The sequence below is a fragment of the Buteo buteo genome, chromosome 25, assembly GCF_964188355.1.
Source record: "Buteo buteo chromosome 25, bButBut1.hap1.1, whole genome shotgun sequence".
In the NCBI taxonomy this organism is placed as follows: domain Eukaryota; kingdom Metazoa; phylum Chordata; class Aves; order Accipitriformes; family Accipitridae; genus Buteo; species Buteo buteo.
The window spans coordinates 6,557,194-6,574,791 of NC_134195.1; the positions used below are offsets into that span (position 1 = coordinate 6,557,194).

The 17,598-nt window shown below is 43.3% G+C and overlaps 1 protein-coding gene across 2 annotated transcripts in view; it reads right to left on the minus strand.

Moving 5' to 3' along the window:
• IL1R2 (interleukin 1 receptor type 2) overlaps nucleotides 1-17,598 on the minus strand; it is a 37,767-nt gene that overhangs the window by 15,265 nt on the left and 4,904 nt on the right. The window contains exons 5-9 of one of the 2 annotated variants that reach the window (XM_075057693.1): nucleotides 16,360-16,534; nucleotides 15,646-15,711; nucleotides 14,271-14,406; nucleotides 11,768-11,913; nucleotides 10,337-10,458 (exon numbers count right to left, since the gene is read on the minus strand). In XM_075057693.1, coding sequence (XP_074913794.1) covers nucleotides 10,337-10,458; nucleotides 11,768-11,913; nucleotides 14,271-14,406; nucleotides 15,646-15,711; nucleotides 16,360-16,534 — 645 coding nt within the window. Of the gene's footprint in view, nucleotides 1-7,862; nucleotides 10,459-11,767; nucleotides 11,914-14,270; nucleotides 14,407-15,645; nucleotides 15,712-16,359; nucleotides 16,535-17,598 lie in introns of those variants that run through there. The other variant, XM_075057694.1, reaches the window with a different exon arrangement.

The window sequence follows — 17,598 nt, forward strand, 5'->3', positions numbered from 1 at the left end:
TCCCCGGGGTGATCCTGCCTCCTACGTTAGCTGCTCGTCAGAAGAAAACCATTGACAGCTGAGGGACCAGACACTCGTGTCTCCCTGCCCTTTCCCCTGACTTTTTCAGCATTCGGGCACGTGCAGTCTGGTATGCTGTGGCACTCTTCTGGGATGGAGTTTCAGTTTTCTCACTCAAAAAACCAGCTTATATCTGGTCTTTCCTCTTTTCCAGGGGAAGTAGTGCATCCTAAGTACGAGGCAAAGGCAGGAGCCACCAACACCTACGGCTGTGTCAAAGTCCAGCTCTTCAGGCTGCCCCTTGGTGCCAAACGTCCCCCTGCAGAAGTCTGAATATTGGCACAGCTCTAACAGCACATCGCTCTACAACACGCGCTTCCGTGCACATATCGGCATCCAACTGTAGGCACTGAAGAAATGTTCAGGCCCCACAGAATTAAACCTGGAGGGTTACAAAATGCTAGAAATTAGGAGGTGAAGTTGCTGCTGTCTTGGATCGACAGACCAAGGTGCAGGATGTGCAGAACTCAGACATGCTGCAAGTTCAGGGAGTCAAAGCTCACATTTAAGGAAAAAGATGGTATTTCAGTCTATAGGTCTGGTTGGCCTAGTGCAAGTCAGAATGGAGAATGACAGATGACCTCTGTCTTGAGATGTGGATGAGAGAATATATTTCAAAGCCAAACACAATCACTCCTCTTTGTATGTGCAGAGACATGCGGTAATATGCAGTGTGGAAGGATGGAAGTTAGGATGCAAAGTGCTTAATAGTTTTTGAAAAAAAGCAGCTCAAGAACCCAATGGCCTTCAACATTAGCTTACGCCTTTCCTAGAAAAAGTGTATGTTTGTTCCCAGACAAGGAAAGAAAAGTACCTCTTTATGGGAACCAAGGAGCTGTTTTCCAGTTTAAGCAGTCATCAGCTGGCAGATGTTTGTGGAAAAGCTTTCCTTCTCAGCTGAAGCCAGGAAAGCAGTACAGAGATACTGAGTGAGAACATATGGCATGATTTCATATTTTATCTCTTTGTAGCCAAATTGCAAGAGACAGCTAGCCCAAAACAGGAAGGAGCAACGTGAAAAATGTCAGGGTGGAGTGTGAGACTGGATGCGGTCAGAAGTGGACTGAGGCAGGGAGTTACAAACAGTAGTGGAAGGGTCAGGATCGGTGGAAGAAGTAATCATGCAACAGGCAAACAGTAGAAATAACACCATAATCCCTAATTTTGAATGGCAGTATTTTTCTGTGTTGACCTGCAATAAATGTGTTACACATTGCAGTACTATTTCTCTAATTGACATCCTCCATCCCTTTGACTCCAGCCAGGCCTGGCTTGACTAACATTCAACTTAGCACTGTGATTTTTAGTAAACAAACAGCTATTTTAGGAAAACATAATCACACAAAAAAGTGCTTGAAGAATATAAATAAGAATGCAAAATCAAGCTTTCTGAAGTTAGGCAATATAAGAATTGAGGATTCAGACACATTAAGATACATTCTTTAAATACATGATGCATCATATTCTTTTCCCCGCCTTGCAGAGCACAGGATGGACCAAGCCATGGAAGTGATTCAGGCCTGCACCGTACAGCAGGCTGTTCATGGAAAGATTCCTTTCTTATTCACTGCAAAAGCTAGAAGCTAGTAAGGGATGAAGTAGTGGTTGGAGAAAAAGAAAGAAAAGACTGATTGTTTTTTTAAGAATGTGAATGTTGCCTTTGAGAATCAGATTTCATCCTCAGCTCTGCCACAAAGCTCCTGTGGAATGATAAACAAGTCACTTAAACCAAATACGCATGGGTGATTACTAATGTTGTGTCCATCCTTTGACACCCAGCTAGATCATTAAATTATTTCTTGCAAATGATTCAGCAAAGTGTCTTGCTCTTTCCTAAGCAAGATGTCCTGGGAAGAGAGGAAACAGAAGGACTACTGCTCGCAGGTGAGCTGCACCAGGACTGGTCTCTTTGCTCTCCCTCCCCATCTCCATACTAAAACAGCCACCAAGCAGGGGGGAAGAGTCCTGCCTGCTTCTGCTGGGTTTTCTGAATGGTTGCTCTTCAGTGGAAGGTGGGTAAATGGGGATAACATCCACTCAGAGAGGATTCCTAGCCCTCCTGAGCTCATCTGCAAGAGTCCTGCACACAGGTCATCATGTAAGAGTCGCACTAGTTCCAGGTGAGGTTTCATGACCGGCACGGAAAGCTGTGTGGATTTGCAACACCAGCAAAGGTACACAGCTGAAGAAAATGAACCCATCCCACCACCCTGAGCAGGCTTGTTGTACAGTTGGTCCGCTTGCATCCACTTTGCTGAAATGTATGCTACAAGCATAATAAAAGAAAGGAAGATGGAAAAAAAAGAAGTGCTGAAACTGGATCAACTGCCTGGAGAGACCTAGGACCAAGGATAATCTCTGTAAATTATGTTTTGCCTGTGCAAACAAGCTGTGGCATGCTCAGACCCCCTCAAAGCATTACATCGTAATAATGTGTTTTTAAGACTAACAAGACTAAAGTCCCATGATCCACTTTTTAAAAAGTAGTATTTAATTGCATTTCTTAATCAAAAAGAAATAGAATGAACACCAATGTTAAATATTACAAGCACTACATCTAAACTACAAAGTTGGTGACTGATGTATACTCAAACTGCCCCTGCATAACCAGTGTGTCCCATACTGAGCAGACAGTTGATGAAAATCTTAAGTTAATGATTGAAGGAGGCGTGAGGGGAAGGCATTTGGGTAAATCAACATTCTGCTTTTATAATTAAAGTTTAAAAAAACCAACATCCAGGCACAGGCACTAATCCTGAAATGTGATCCCATAAGCTATAAAATATTTCTGTCAAGCCGCTAGCAGTTGTGTTTCAGCAGTTGGTTTCTACGTCCTAAAGCACTCTTGAAGGGCTGGGAGTTGGATGCCACCTCCACTTATCATTACTGCGCTCTTTGCTCCTTGTCTCTAGTGTCCTGATGTTCCTGACAAAGACTTCGCTCCTGCTGCTTGCTTGCAGTCAGAGATTCTGCTGGTCTTGGCCGAGAAGCTCCTGGGACCCTCACTGGGGCAATGTTGCTCCGTCGTGTTTCCCAGTGCACAGCCAAGAGGGAATGCCACAGGAGCAGCCATTGAACAGTAAAATAAACAAGCAGAAAGCAATATTCATGAGACTGAGTGAAAAAGGACAGAGCAGCATTTAAGGGGAAAAAGGACAGAGTAGCATTTAAGGCCCTCATCCTCCTCCTCTTCTTCGCATAACGCAGGCACTTGGTCATATGAAGAGCTAACTCATCTCTTACAACACAGTTTTGTTTAGAGACTGGATCACTCCCTCCAGTTGGAAAGCCAAATCTCATTAAGGGCTGTTTACCAGGGGCAACTGGCATCTACCGGCAGAGTTTAAAGCAGATTAGGACTTCGGACATGTCTACAAAGATATATCCAGAAATTGTGTTCCGTGTTTAATTCTTTTGATCTTCCAGCCCTTACAAGCTTGAAAGGGCTGTAAATACAGGCACTGGAAATTTAACTGAAGAAATAATAATAACACAATAATTAAACTCTTAGATGGAATTTTTTATCTTCAGCTGTCCAGCCCTTTTTCAATGGAAACAAAGAGCACAAACCCAGAGGACGTGATACAGCCTTGCAGGAAGACCCCCTGCTGTCACACACATCAAATCCCTTTCATAGCTCTACCCAGCTCCAGGTTGAAGTAATTTGTTTTCCTAGCTCTTACTCCTGCCGAGAAGCTCTTTCAGGACCTCACTGCTGGAGTGATTAGCAGCCAACTTAATTTTGGTTATGCATTTTTCATCCCAGTCTCCTTCATTAGCGGAAATAAATACATGCCCTTGGTTTTTTACTCTCCCACTGGATGTGCTTACGGACAGTTACCATGGCCTGTGTTTGCCTTTCCAGGCAGAAGATAAGCTCATATTGCCTATTCTCACAAATTTTCCATTCCCCAAGTGTCCTTCCAGCGCTTCACAGCTCTCCCCATGGGAAGCCACCCTCTTCCACTCATCCTTACGTTCTGCCATGCAATCTCTAGTTCCTAAATGGCACCACATAGGCACAGTAATGAAAAAAAAAGTCTTATACATTCTTTCCTAGCAAGGAGCAATCAGTCATACAGCTCTGCCACTCTTGGGTGGAGATGTGAATCTCTGATCCTTCTCTACCGTGCTTCCTCCTGCATTTTACGGGCTTAGATTCAGCAGGGAAACTACCCATCAGCTGCGATCAAAGGCAGGGCATCTGTTTCTCCCCTGAGCTGATAGCTCTTCTCTGCTCACAAGATGGAGGCCCTAGTCTCCAGCACCCACAGACTAGCCCGGTTACGATGATGAGAGCATTTCGAGAAACCACCGTGGCTTGCTCTCTGTCTCCTCTGCAGAGTTCTCAAATCGGCTGAAGACCAGCCATGGTAAGTCCCAGACAAAAGGAAAAGAGGGGTAGCAACATATTGAGGGGACATGTGACGATACCCGTTAATGACTTAGTTCAGCTGTGTCCCCAACTTGAAAGCCACAAATTACTTGAGAGTCTTTTTTTTTTGCAAGTAAACAAACATAGTATCAACTATTTCCAGTCATAGTCTGGCCTCCCTAGCATTTATGACGATGCATATTTGGGAGCCAAAGCAAGCAAACAGGATGATTCATTTATCCCACAGCTTAGCAGATGGATGAATCCTTTATAACCAAGGCAAAACAGGACCTCTAAGGCTTTAAACGAACAGCACCGTTCAAACCCTGCAAGACAGAAATGCTGGTAATGCCTCATTGTCCACAAAGAAATCAAGACTTGTGTTTCTATGAAATTTAAGTACATATAAGAGAAGTTCCTGTGGCACTACTCAACAGATGACAAACTAGTAAAAACATTGAGAAAGAGAGGACCTTCACTTCTTGTCAGGACTGAGAAAATGACTTTTTCAACACGTAACAAAGGAGTTTGTTGTTAACACCTGAAGCTGTCGTCAGGTTGTGAGGCAATTTAGACTGGTGCAAAACCCTAAAATTGTAGGAGGGCCACACCAAACTGCATTTTGCAGTTAAAGATTCAGTAATGGATGAATTTCCCAAGTTCTAACAAGTGAGCTTGGATCTATGTGAGTTTTTAAAAGTGTCCCTGTTATTATTAGATGCCCGGCTCTCCCTTGAGGAACTTCAGGAAGATAATGATATGTCCTTCTTGAAAACTGACTGGTGCTGTATTCCATCTGCGTTATTAAGCTCTTTACATGGTGTATACTAGCTAATGCATAGACTGATATAATTTCCAGTGCGATTAACACACTAAAGCAAACTAATGAGTTACATATATTTTTAGTGGTTTTCTTATCGACAGCCTGTGTTTGTCCACTGGCAGCAGGCTAGTTTTATGATACTTCATTTTTACAGAACAATATTTTTTCCAGTCTGCTGCTGTTGCCCAGCAGTGCCTGCTCAGAGCAGGCGGGCACTGGCTGCAGTGGGAGCTGAGCTGGCCGAGCACGATGGAAGGGCTGGCAGCCCCCGCTGCCCTGTGCATGCCCCAGAGCCCCCAGCTCACCCGCAGTCACACACCAGACCTCCTCCTGGTCCCCGGGAGGTTCTGGGTGCTTCAGCCTCACACACACACCAGCTCTTTTTTTTTCTTCCTGTAAGAGCTGTGGCACTTCATGACCGCATGGTCCATGAGCCACAAACGTTTTTCCAAGGCATCGACCAGATATTTTCAGCCTGCCTCTTATGTTGGATTCCACAATACATACCTCTGTGCCTGCCTCCCAACCTCTTCAAGTATTTTCATTTAGCATGAGCCTGTCCCCTTGCTCCGCACAGGGAGCTGCTGGCATTAAAGTAATTTCCCAAGAAAGCCCAGCAGCTTCGACTACATGAAAGGGTGTCTCTGGGCTTAAGTCCCTTTCTTTTTATAACCTCTCCGATAACCTGAAATCCAGTGGTCCGCAACCAATCGTTCCTGTCACCCAGGGTGGATTCATCTTGCTTTGTCTTAAACTGGTGGAAAAAGACAAGCACCCCTAGAGGGCAATTCATCCCATTTACTTTAGGCACCAGAGATAACTCTTTCTCCACTGAGAGGAGCGGAAACATCAATGGCTAGCTTGGACCAGCTGTATTCCCTTCGGCTGCGTGAAGGCTGGATGAGAGGTACCCCACCCTAGGCTATCTTTAGCAGTTCCATGGTTATGAGTGGACAGGGAGTTCTCAGCTCCAAAACATAAGACCTATTCCTTACTTTGTTTTGCTCTCCTGGGCCTCTTGCTTTGCAGACTTGAGTCACAATAATCATCAAACTATTCTCATACTTAAAGCATTATTCCCGGCAATGGTATTTCACATGCTTCTTGTCCTCCTGCACACGCAACTTTCCTCCCCAGCTACTAGAATAAAAAAAATTTTACCTTCTTATCTTGATCTGCCAAGATCAGCTCTGTGCACAGATCCAATTCTTATTTCCATTTGCTCCCACATTTATTTAAAGGTTTTGTTTGGGAACCAGCAGATCTAATTATTTTGTGCTCTCCAAAATACATTTACTTTTTTTCAGGCCCTACTCGGGCCAAACATTACTTATGCTGCCTACATAGATGGATAGCTGACATCAAGTTCACATATGCTGAGTAAAACAAGAAAATAATCATTATCTGAACTCATATTTACCGAGAAGAACTACTTTTGCAGGAGCAGCCTCTGTCCTGGATGGTAACTCATGCCAAGACCATGGGACACCAGTCTCCTCCCCTCTGTAGGTGTGCCTTTGAAGTTGTTGCAGATAGATGAGCGCTCTGGCAAATGCTATAAACCCACACAGTCCCAGGAATGAGGTGGCCTTGTCCTCCTTACATCATTAGATTGGATATTAGAAAAAAATTCTTTACTGAAAAGGTTGTCAGGCATTGGAACAGGCTGCCCATGGAAGTGGTGGAGTCACCATCCCTGGAGGTGTTAAAAAAATGCGTACATGTGGCACTTCAGGACATGGTTTAGTGGGCATGGTGGTGTTGGGTTGACGGTTGGACTCGATGATCTTAAAGGTCTTTTCCAACCTAAACAATTCTATGATTCTATGATTAATTTTTCTGAAGAGAAACACTGTGGTGCAGAGCCCTGAATCCCTGATACTGTATTTCTTTTCAGGCCTGATTATAAACCAGTACAAGTCCTCAGTCTCAGTTTGCCTTGAGATTCAGGACATTTTCTCCTCAAAGTACATTGAAGCTAATGACTCTGAACTCCCTGGGATGGACCTACCTCAAGTACAGTGACAACTGGAGTTCTCTAATTTTGACTGAAAAAAAGGAGGGGACAAAAATTTTACTTTTGGGAAGCTGAATAAGACAGATCTCCCTGCTTGGGGAGCACACACTAAATTCACATCCCCACAGTGACAATCCATGTTCACCTACAGTTCCAGAAGTCTCCCCAGAGAAGTCAGTGGGAAAACACGATACCTCAACACCTGATAGGCAAAGTTCACCCAGTACCGCCTGCCCGGAGTGAGCTCGGGGGACTGCAGAGCGAGGACAGCCATGAACGTGGTGGCAGTCAGGAAAAGAGCTTGGCCCATCAGGATTTGGTCCCCCTTTGGTGTGACCAGGCACAGCCACAGGGTAAGAGCAGAAGTGGCTGAAGACAGAGTGGGGGTCACTGTGCCCCCAGGGGACGAGCCCCTCTGCAGCAGAGCGCTGGGAAAATCACACCTCTCCGGAAAAGAGCTGCTACCCCCAAAGAGCCATCTCCCATCTCCCTTCCCACCCAACTCACACACCAGCACTTTGGTTTGCTTTTTTTTTTTTTCTTTTTTTTCTTTTTTCACATAACATTTTCAAAACCAACATAGACCGTGTTACCCCTGTTTATAACAATACAAATCAATGTAAAATATTTACATTATGTAGGTCACTTGTTCAAGTCTACCTGTAAAACATTTACACTATCTAGTTCACTTGAACAAGTCTACCTATGAGGAAAGCCTTCAGAATATTACTGTACCAGTAGTCAGAGAAGCAAACAGCACTTCATAAAAGATAAACCTTTGTTTCTTTACGTTCCCCTTGCATTCAAGACACCACTGAGTATGTAACATCAGTTCTCTGTATGCCTAATTTTTATGTCACATTTACATTTCTTTCTCCTTCTCTAGTTTGGAGGAGGATCTGAGGTATTTAACTTTTTTATGGCACCGATACTCCATATACCAAGTGTTCTACTTCTTTTTCCACTACTTAGTGAAATCCAGCCCTGCGCCTACAGCCAGATGTGTTATCACACTACTTTTGGAGGATACAGATGGATAGGAAGAACAAATCATATTTTGAAAGGTTACACTTATTGGCAAACCTAATTTGTTCTCTCGCTACAGACTAGAATTGCTTGATAAAAATGAGCATTCCTGATGTACCTAAAACTTTTATGTTCCTTCCAGCAATGGTCAGTTCATCTATAGTTTTCTTCCTTCAAAGAACAGATATCCGAGTGGACGCTTGCAGCCACCTTTTTCCCATCTGCCCTTAAAACATATGTATTCTTTATCATCAACTTTAACATCCTGCACTTGGAAACAGTAAATCCTGTGGTCTTCTTTAATTGCCATTGACCCAGATCTGTCAGAAATCTAATCCCTGTGCCTGTATCTTCACAGCAAACATTCAGAATACTTAAAGGGAGACTTTGGCTTAAGTGTCATAAAATGTGAAGGTTCTTGCTAATAGATTGAAGAGTTTCTCAATTCAAGTCACATCCTAGTCTTTAAAATACTTCCAGATATTTATTGGGCTAAACTCAGAACCATCTATAAGTGGTGGTGGAAAGGAATTAGGTTACGGCCTCTCCCAGATGGATGCGAGTTGTTCATTTCCCTAGTTTGTGGGACCACGCGCAGTTCTAACATTCTTACTTTACAATTTGTTTCTTCGGAGCCAACATTTTTGCTGATTATTTTTTATCCTACAGAGTTTGAAAAAAGTCTGGGCTGATTCACCTGAACAAAAATCTTTATCTTCAGTGTCTGTGAGAGTTATGTGTCAGTTATGGGTCTGTAAAAATCTAGACCTTAAGGCTGGATCTCTTCCCCTCCCATACAGATGAAGTTAATACATATTATACATGATGGAACTATTTCTTGGCTATCATAAGTGTTATCTCTCGGAAGAGGAAGTAACAAAATCATTCTACTCATTCTGATCCTCGAAGCACAACATGGTCATTGATTATTTATTGCTCCCTTCTGATTTATGTCAAGACTGGAATCCAGTTAGCTTAATGGGCAGCATTTTGCATCATGAGTAATCGATTTGCATACTTCAGTTTAAAGGACACAAGGTTCCTGAAGCTGCACCAGCTTTAGACTGGTGCAGACTCATTGGTTATGGGAATCTATGGCGGACTTTTATACTCATATCAGAGAGGAGAATCAGGCCAGTCACGAAAGAGTTAGAAGCACAGAAGGGCAAGACTGTACATTATTACTGGTAATCTGTCAAATCACTTCCAGGAATAAAACTTTGTGTTAGTCAAATGACTCTCAAAACACTAAAACATCCCTCCACATTCTTTTCTTGGCAAAGATAACAACATATTACAGCTGCCTATGAATCTCTAGCTATGACATATTGGTAGATAAAACAGAACTGAATTCTCCAGTGTACAATTATCTCTTATGCTGTTGTAGTTATCTCTTGGCGACTGATATTCTGAGACCATCTATTTAAGCAAAGAGTAATCCAAATTGTGAAAAAATTTAGATTTTCTGTGGAGAAGGTCGTACATATACAGTTGCCATGACAACTGTATTTGGCTCTGGAAAAGGGAAAAAAATGGCTCTTTTTAGATTGAAGTAAAATAAAATGGGTTTGGATGCATTAGAAAACTGCATTTTCACTCTCGTGTGGAATAGTCCTTCTGTAGCAACCTTTCTTAGCTTCTGATTTTTAGATTTTAGGGGTTTTCTTTTCCTTTTTTTTTAATAAACAATGCGACTATTGGAATTACGACAGGCGAGAGCACCTTCCTTTCCCTACACTTCCCATATCCAGGGCATGTTCCTGCTATTCTGTGTTCCAAAATGCTACAGATTGCACCCTAGCTGCAAAAGAATAGAAGCAGGTTTCCTGCATCTAGGCAGCATAAAAATGCAAACTTAAATTTATAACTTCATCAGATCGTAGAAGACTTGGAGAAGAGGAAAATAGCCGATACATATCCATCTGCTGGGAAAGCAGTGTGTCTGGTCTGAAATGTCTCTCTGTGTCTCACGCGAAAGATAGCCAGGATGATTTTTTGTTCTGTTGGCGGTTGGAAAATAAAGCAGATTTTAAACCTTTGCTATTGTGTATCCTTTATCGGCTCTCCGCTTCCAGCACTTGTGTATGCATATCCCTCCCATGATCACGCAGGCCAATGCAACGGGAATCATTGCAGTGTACCAGGACAAGCCGACAGCTGGAAAAGTAAAGAAATGAAGTATTTTCAAAAAAACCTCCCAGGAAGATAGTTCTCTAAGTTCAAGGAGGAAGAGGAGAAATGACAATAAAAAGGATGTCTGCAAGTTAACCTTCCAGCAGGGTTGATCACCTGTGAAAGGAAGAGGCCTATTGATTGAGCGTTCTGGGAAATGGGTTTACGAAGAGGGGAGAAAGAATTGGAAAACAATAGAGGGTGAGAATTTAAAGTTCCACCTTTTTGCACACACGTGGCTCTTCCCAACCCTGGCTCAGAGTGACTATGTGCTTTCTGTCTTAATTTGGTGGGAGCAGAGACACTCCAAGCAGGAAATAAAAGCACCATGTGGAGAGGGAGTACAAAACAGCTAGTCCACCCTCAAGCTCTGTGAGTAATTTTCTCATACAGAGCAGCCCATAAATTGCTAATGATCAAGCCAAGACTCTGAGCTTTTTCCCAAAATACAGCTAATTTCCAAGACCAGTGTCTGCCCAGACCATTTTGGATTATTCCGGCCTATATTGGTCCACGGATTGCCTCCCCTGTAGTAATACCTGTGTAGCTCACGGAAGACAAGGGCAGCACATCATCTAGCAAATGAGTACAAATCCCTCATCATAGGATGCTGGAGTGAGTCATGAGTTATAACTCATAATGAAGACTGCAAATGTTCATATGCCTTTCTAAGACAGTGTGAGCAAGCTTTGGTGATTCATCAGCGTCATGCAAAGAAACAATTAGCATTGCTTCACATTGTTTTTACAGCTGGTTCTTGGCCAATGGTCTATCACACTGCAACATTAATTGCACTGAGCTTAGGGCTTCTCTTCCCATCACTAGGAGCCAAAATAACAACACCCATCATAATTTACACTTCTTGTTATTTTGGTGGCAGTCTGTGCATGAGGAGAAGGAACACTCTGATCTTTATTCTGCTATTGTCTTCTTTTTTTTTTCCACTACTTGTTGAGGGACTGGAGGAGATCTGGCCCTGCTGCACCCAATGGGAGTTTGCCAGTAGTCTCACTGGAGCCATGATTTCACAAAGTGTATCTAAATTGGAGCCATATCCAATGAACAGATATACCAGCACAGATCCTTATCCCTGCAGAAAATGTCAGTGACTGACCCACAGAAAGTGTATTTGTGAACAGGCTATTCCAAAGTCTACAGGTGAAAGAGGCAACCAGTTTTTCCCCAGGCAATAATTCATCCCAATACTACCTTTGACAGTATAAAAGGCTGGGATGATAATTTAGCATTAGAATAATGATAACAATTATCCCAAATAAGCAGTCAAACTAGTTACCTTCCTGCTTGACCCTTGTTGGCAGTACTTGGTAGCCATATCTGTTCTGTGCCAGACACGTAAAGTCTGTGTAAAAATCCACTTCTTCAACAGAATGAAAAATCAGTGGCACTTCAATGAAGTTTTCACCATTTTCTACAATGTCTCTGAAAGAAAAAATTAATGTTAAATCCTATTATAAGCTGGCTTTTCTCTATTTGATGTGTTCATTCTAACAGCACGTTGCAAGAAAATGCATTGGCTATTTGCTCATTTCTGAACTAGCCCCTCAGCATTAGAGGACACCTGCATCTTCCAGCCCAGTTGTGGCAACTGTTTGAGTCTCAGAAGCCAGTACCCATCCTGCACTTCTTGAATCTTCCAGGGAAAAAAACATCTAGATTGGTCTTGCAAAAATAAAGAAAAAGGAGGGAAGAAAGGCGAGCAGAATTCTGTATATCTTTGAGCTCTCTACACAGCATTGGGGAAGGACCGAATTCCTTCTCTCTGACCACCTATTCATTTCTAAGATTCATTCTTACTGTCAGCTGGAAGAGGACATACGAAGAACATGACCCTGCAAATGCTCACTCAGCAAACTGTCTATCATGTGCCCAAAGCCAAGAGCTCAAGACAAGAAACTGTCTAGGAATTTTCCAGCTAATATCAATCTATCTAATTGTTTCATCAGTCCAACTATTTAAAAGTGGTTTTCTAGCTGCAGTCACATTGTCTCTTGATATCTTTTAGTCATTGCTGGAGAAGTTGTCCAGCTGCTCTTTAATGATCTGCTCATGAGTCTGCTATGCGCTGTGGCAGCGGAATTCTCTGTGCCCTCCTCCCGGGACTGTACTGCAGGAAGGCAGCAACACAGCGGCGGGTGCTTTGCCAGAGATTTCTACAGGGAATTTGTTTTCCTGGTGGCATTTGGCCTGTTTTGCCTTGCTGCCATTCTGAGGGCTTCCAGCAGAACTGGGGTGCACTGTGGGCTCTGCATGAGCCCTAGCTGTCATGGTCCCTGTCCTTGTGCAATTGTATAATAATATATAACAGTAATTATGATAGTAATAATAAAAATAATTTTTAAAGTCCAAGTAAGAAAGTACACGTGCTGCTCTACTCTAAAGCCTGCAGAGACTATAGCCACCGTACATTTTATGGCTCCTGACCACAGGGTTAACGCGCTGTCACTTATCCATGTAAACAACATTATAAATTAATGGTCTCAATCATGCTGTGGGGAATGTAAAAACACGGAAGGGCTTGTGCATACAGCTGAGTTACCATGTACCTCTGGCTGCAGCTGTGCAATAAACTAAATATGGCCAGGTTGCTACCTGGCACTGATGGCCACAAATGGCCCAAACCGGCTCACATCCATAACTGTTAAACACTCTTGTCCCTCAAAATAGGGGTGTCACATCCCCAAACTCTGTGGGGATTGGTGCCTGCCCCATGCTAAATCCTAAGTGGTAGCCAGGAGCTCTTTGGGAAGATGCTAGCTGGTAAGTGACCAGTTTAACCATTATCAGCAAAGGCAATGGCATCCCAGAGCCCAGGAACCTTCCCAGCTCTGTCTACCAGTACAGGCAGAGCCACCGTGACCCAGGTGAGGGTGATGATCTTTGTGGACACTCTCAGCTTCATTAAAGGAGAGCTAGAACACGCCGACTTGGACCTCAATGACGAGATTTCAGTCAGTAGGTTTACCTCACACCTGCGAAGCACTAGAAGCCCGAACGTAGTGAGTTAGTGATGCTCAGGTGACATGTCACAGGTACAGAAACCAGATCTTTTTCCCTCCTTTCCTAGCGGGAAAAGCCTTGAGGCAATACAGCTATGAGGCAGCTGAGAGAAGGCTCCGTAAGACTGGGAGAGACAACGGATCGGGGCAGGAGGATGCGGAACATCCTGCTTCTCCCTCCCACCAGCATCGCCCCCGCCAAATGCTTCCCTGGCGCCAGCTCTGGCACTCACTGGGCGTCTCTGTGAGTCAGTTTAACTCACTAATGTGGAAAAAAACAAGCCTAAGGGGAAAAACAATGGTATTTTTTAAAAAAAAACAAACAACAAACCCAAACCACTGGATAGTTTTCTGTTGTCTCAGTGTGTTCAGAGAACCTCATGAATGTCAGGGAGAGGATGGTGCCATTCCACTGGCACAAGGCAAGGAGAGAGGTAAGAGAAGCACTGGGAAGGATCAAGCCCCGCTGTTTTCCACTGCAGTCAGCTCTCACATCAGCTCAGCTGCCCATGAAAATGTGCTTCAAGTTTAAGCCTCAAAGTTGGCTTATTCTCAGTATACCATGAATAAACACCAGAGATAAAGAATTGATTTTACCCTACCTGGGTTGGGTTTGGGGTTTTTTTTTGCTTGCCTGCCTGGGTTTTTTTTCAGCTCTCACCTTTACTTCAGATCTGTCCATATGCCCTTTCATTACCTGGCATTCAGCTGCACTGAGAGCCCCTGTAACACTGCAGGCTAACCCAACAAGCACAAGGAAACACTTTCAGCCAGACTTACTGTCGTTCTCCCTCTGTAATTCTGCTTTGCTTGTAAACCACATTGACGGCAGTGTCATTTGCTAGCCATTCCACGTCGGTATTGACGTGGCTGCTCAGTCCAACAAAGACTTTGCATGAGAGAGTCATCCTGGAGCCTGTTAGTAAAAGAAAGATTAAAAATCCATTTGGATACACGTGAAGAACTACTCTTTCCCTTGGTGAAAACCAACATCTCCGGTGGAAGATCACGTTCCCACACACGTCAAGCACCACTGCATCCAAAACTGAAGTCCCAGATCATTTTCGATCCCCTACTCCTTGGCAGCAAGACCCTTCACTTTGGCAGTCCTTCCCGCTGCTAATCAAATTATTTTCCCATTGCAACAGTTAGCAACTCTTGCACTAGACACATTCCTCAGGAGGCAAAGCTGTGTTCTTGTGGCCTTGCTCCTTCTGACGTACTGCAGCCCAAAGGGCATGGTGTGATTTACCACTCTGGAGCTTAACCAGCAGTGTAGCTCCACTCAGAGGTGCTTTGGGCAAGGACATTCGGCTCAAGGTGGGACCTCCAGAGATAAAGTGATTGTGAAAAATTCAGAAATTTTGCTATAATTACTGTAACTCAGAGCTAAGGATAAAGAACCTTCAGACTGGTGTGTATCTATATTATATGGAAAATGAAGGCCTCAATAATGCATACAGTTTTATTACTATATCCATGCAGATGGTGATAAAAGGGATACAAAACACTCCATGGAGCTAGACAGGGAAAAAAAAAGACTTGGTAGCCCTATGCTGATGGAAGGAAAAGTGGCAGGGAAAACTAAGACACCATAGGACACAGCTGTGTGTATAGTATCCAAGTTTAAAAAGCTTAGTGTAAAATACACCTGGCATTTTCTAAGAGGAAATGCAACAGAAATTTATTGTCATAATATAATCTTCAAAGACAAACAGAGATCCTGTCAAGGTACTTTCTAACTAACAACAACTGTCTAGTTCAAACAGCAAAAAGCAGTGAAAAAATGTCTCCTCACAAAAGAGCTAGATGGCTCATTCAAAACCACCAGATAACCTAGACCAGTTTGAGGGAATACTGAAAACGAATAGGTCTTAGGGAAGGGGGACTCTGAGCAGCTGATCTAAGGGTACAAACATGCTTTTCTTGCTTTATTAGTGACTAAAATCTGCTCCATTTCTACAGCTTCTCCTACGTGGAAGACAGCATCTAGTTGTAGACAGTAAGATGCAAAAACTACTCCAGCACCGACCCTCAGCTAATATAATTGAGATCGAAAGAACTACAACAATTTATGCCAACAAATTACAACATAAGAGGACCTACTCTCATTTTTGCCTGGTTAGATGTTTCCAAAAATAATGTTGGGCCTTACCGAGAGCAGCCGATGTCGTCTTTTGTGTCGGATACACAATTATTGGGGTAATTCTCTTTTCTTGTTCTGGAGAGAGAAAAAGAACAGAGAGTCAGTGCTAGCACAACAGAAAATTTGGGCATTGCTCTAGAACAACTATGGACAGAAACGTGCCACTTTGCTCAACATCTTTCATCTCCCAGGAAAGCATTTGATTATTAAACCCACTGGCAAAGAGAGAAATTCCAATTTCAACCCCTGAGGCCTGTGTTTGTGGAGGTGGATAGGATCAAGCTGACATCTCTGTCCTGAAAGCTGCACCGTGAGGCATTCACAGCAGGCCAGCGAGGGTCTTTGGGAAGCAACAGCAACATTAGGCACTAAGCACGGCTCTTTTTATGCGCAGTGAGTGCCGAGATCCTTGCACACCCATTTCACACTTGCAAAAAAACCAGAAAAGCCACAAACTTAACCGGAGAATGGCTCTGTGGGGGACCCACAATTACACTCCCACGCCAGCAAGGTGTTCATGTTTCCAAAGCCACTTCCACCAGCGGACACCAGAGGAAACCCTGCCAGGGGCTGTGGGAAACTCCTTGGTGCCAAAGCAAGCACCCACGGCGTCCCATTTGTCTTGGCAGGGCTGCGAGGCTGAGCAGGAGTTCTTCCCCAGAGTTGTGTTAAAAAAAAAGATTTTTCTTAAGTGCTGTAATGTTTTAAGGGGTCAATGTTTACCAACAGTCTCCAGCCGAATTGTTCTGGTGATTTCATGCGTTACACCTTCGAATGGAAATGGCATCTTGCAGGTGTAATAGCCAGCGTCTGTTGGTAGTACAGAAGTCATGGTCAGATAAGTCGAACCTTTCAGAATTAGGAATTTTTCCTGGTCGTCTTCCAAAGGCAGAGCATCCTGGAGAAAGGACAGCAGCTGGTGTTATGGCTCAGATACGTGTAGTTACACCCCGTGTAACTTCCAGACAAAAGTACCTATCCCTGTCTCTCTGTTGTTAAAAGTTCACTTATCACTGGGAAATCTGAGCAGTTCCACTTTCCCACCAAAGGGCATGTTCTTCAAATGTGTATCTGTCTCTAAAATGCTCTGAGGCACTATATGAAGTGTGAAGAATTGCTATTTTAATCTATCTACAGTGTGTGTGTATAGCTTTTCAATTAAGTACATATTTTAAGATGGAAAAAAATACAACAGCTTCTTTCCTGAGTCCTCTCAAGAGTAATCATCTAAGACATTCTTCCAAGACAAAAACATTTTAGTAACCAGGAAGGTTTTCACAACACTATTACTTTCCATACATGGCCTCGTAAGAGTAATATTCTAAGGCATTCTTCAAAGACAGATACTAGTAATCATGCAAGTTTTCATAAAAATATTACCTACCCTACATGATCTCATAAACTGTGATAAATTCCTGCTCTGTATCGCTAAGGCTCTGTTCACACACAGGCTGGAGCCCTGCTAGGAGCAATGAAGTTCCCTCTCCATGAAGGCAGACCAGCTCTTTCTGACGGTTGTAACAAGAACCGTATTGGGGTGGGAAAGCAGCCTTTTACTTATCTAAGTGGGTAATAGCCTGCTTCTGAAGGGAATCCTGAGCAGAGACATTTTGCTGTTATGGTACCAACCACAACATAGGCACTGCTGTATGAAGCCAGCCTAGCTATTGCATCCTATGGTAAGAAGGATAGCTGCAGGAGTCAGAGCATATGATCATAGTAAGAGTGTAAATAAAAGCTGAAACAAGGTATTATGAAAATAAAAGAAGAATCCCGCGCTGTCCAGTGCGAGATTATACAGCTGAGGATGATCAAGTGAAGAATATTTGACCTTACAGGCAAAACCAGGCTTGCCTATTTGAAAAACCATGGACAGGCAAGAGAACACTATAACCATTGTGTGATGAATCTAGTATTTCCAAATGCTGTATTCCAGTTGATTAATGAATGCTACCCCCATCT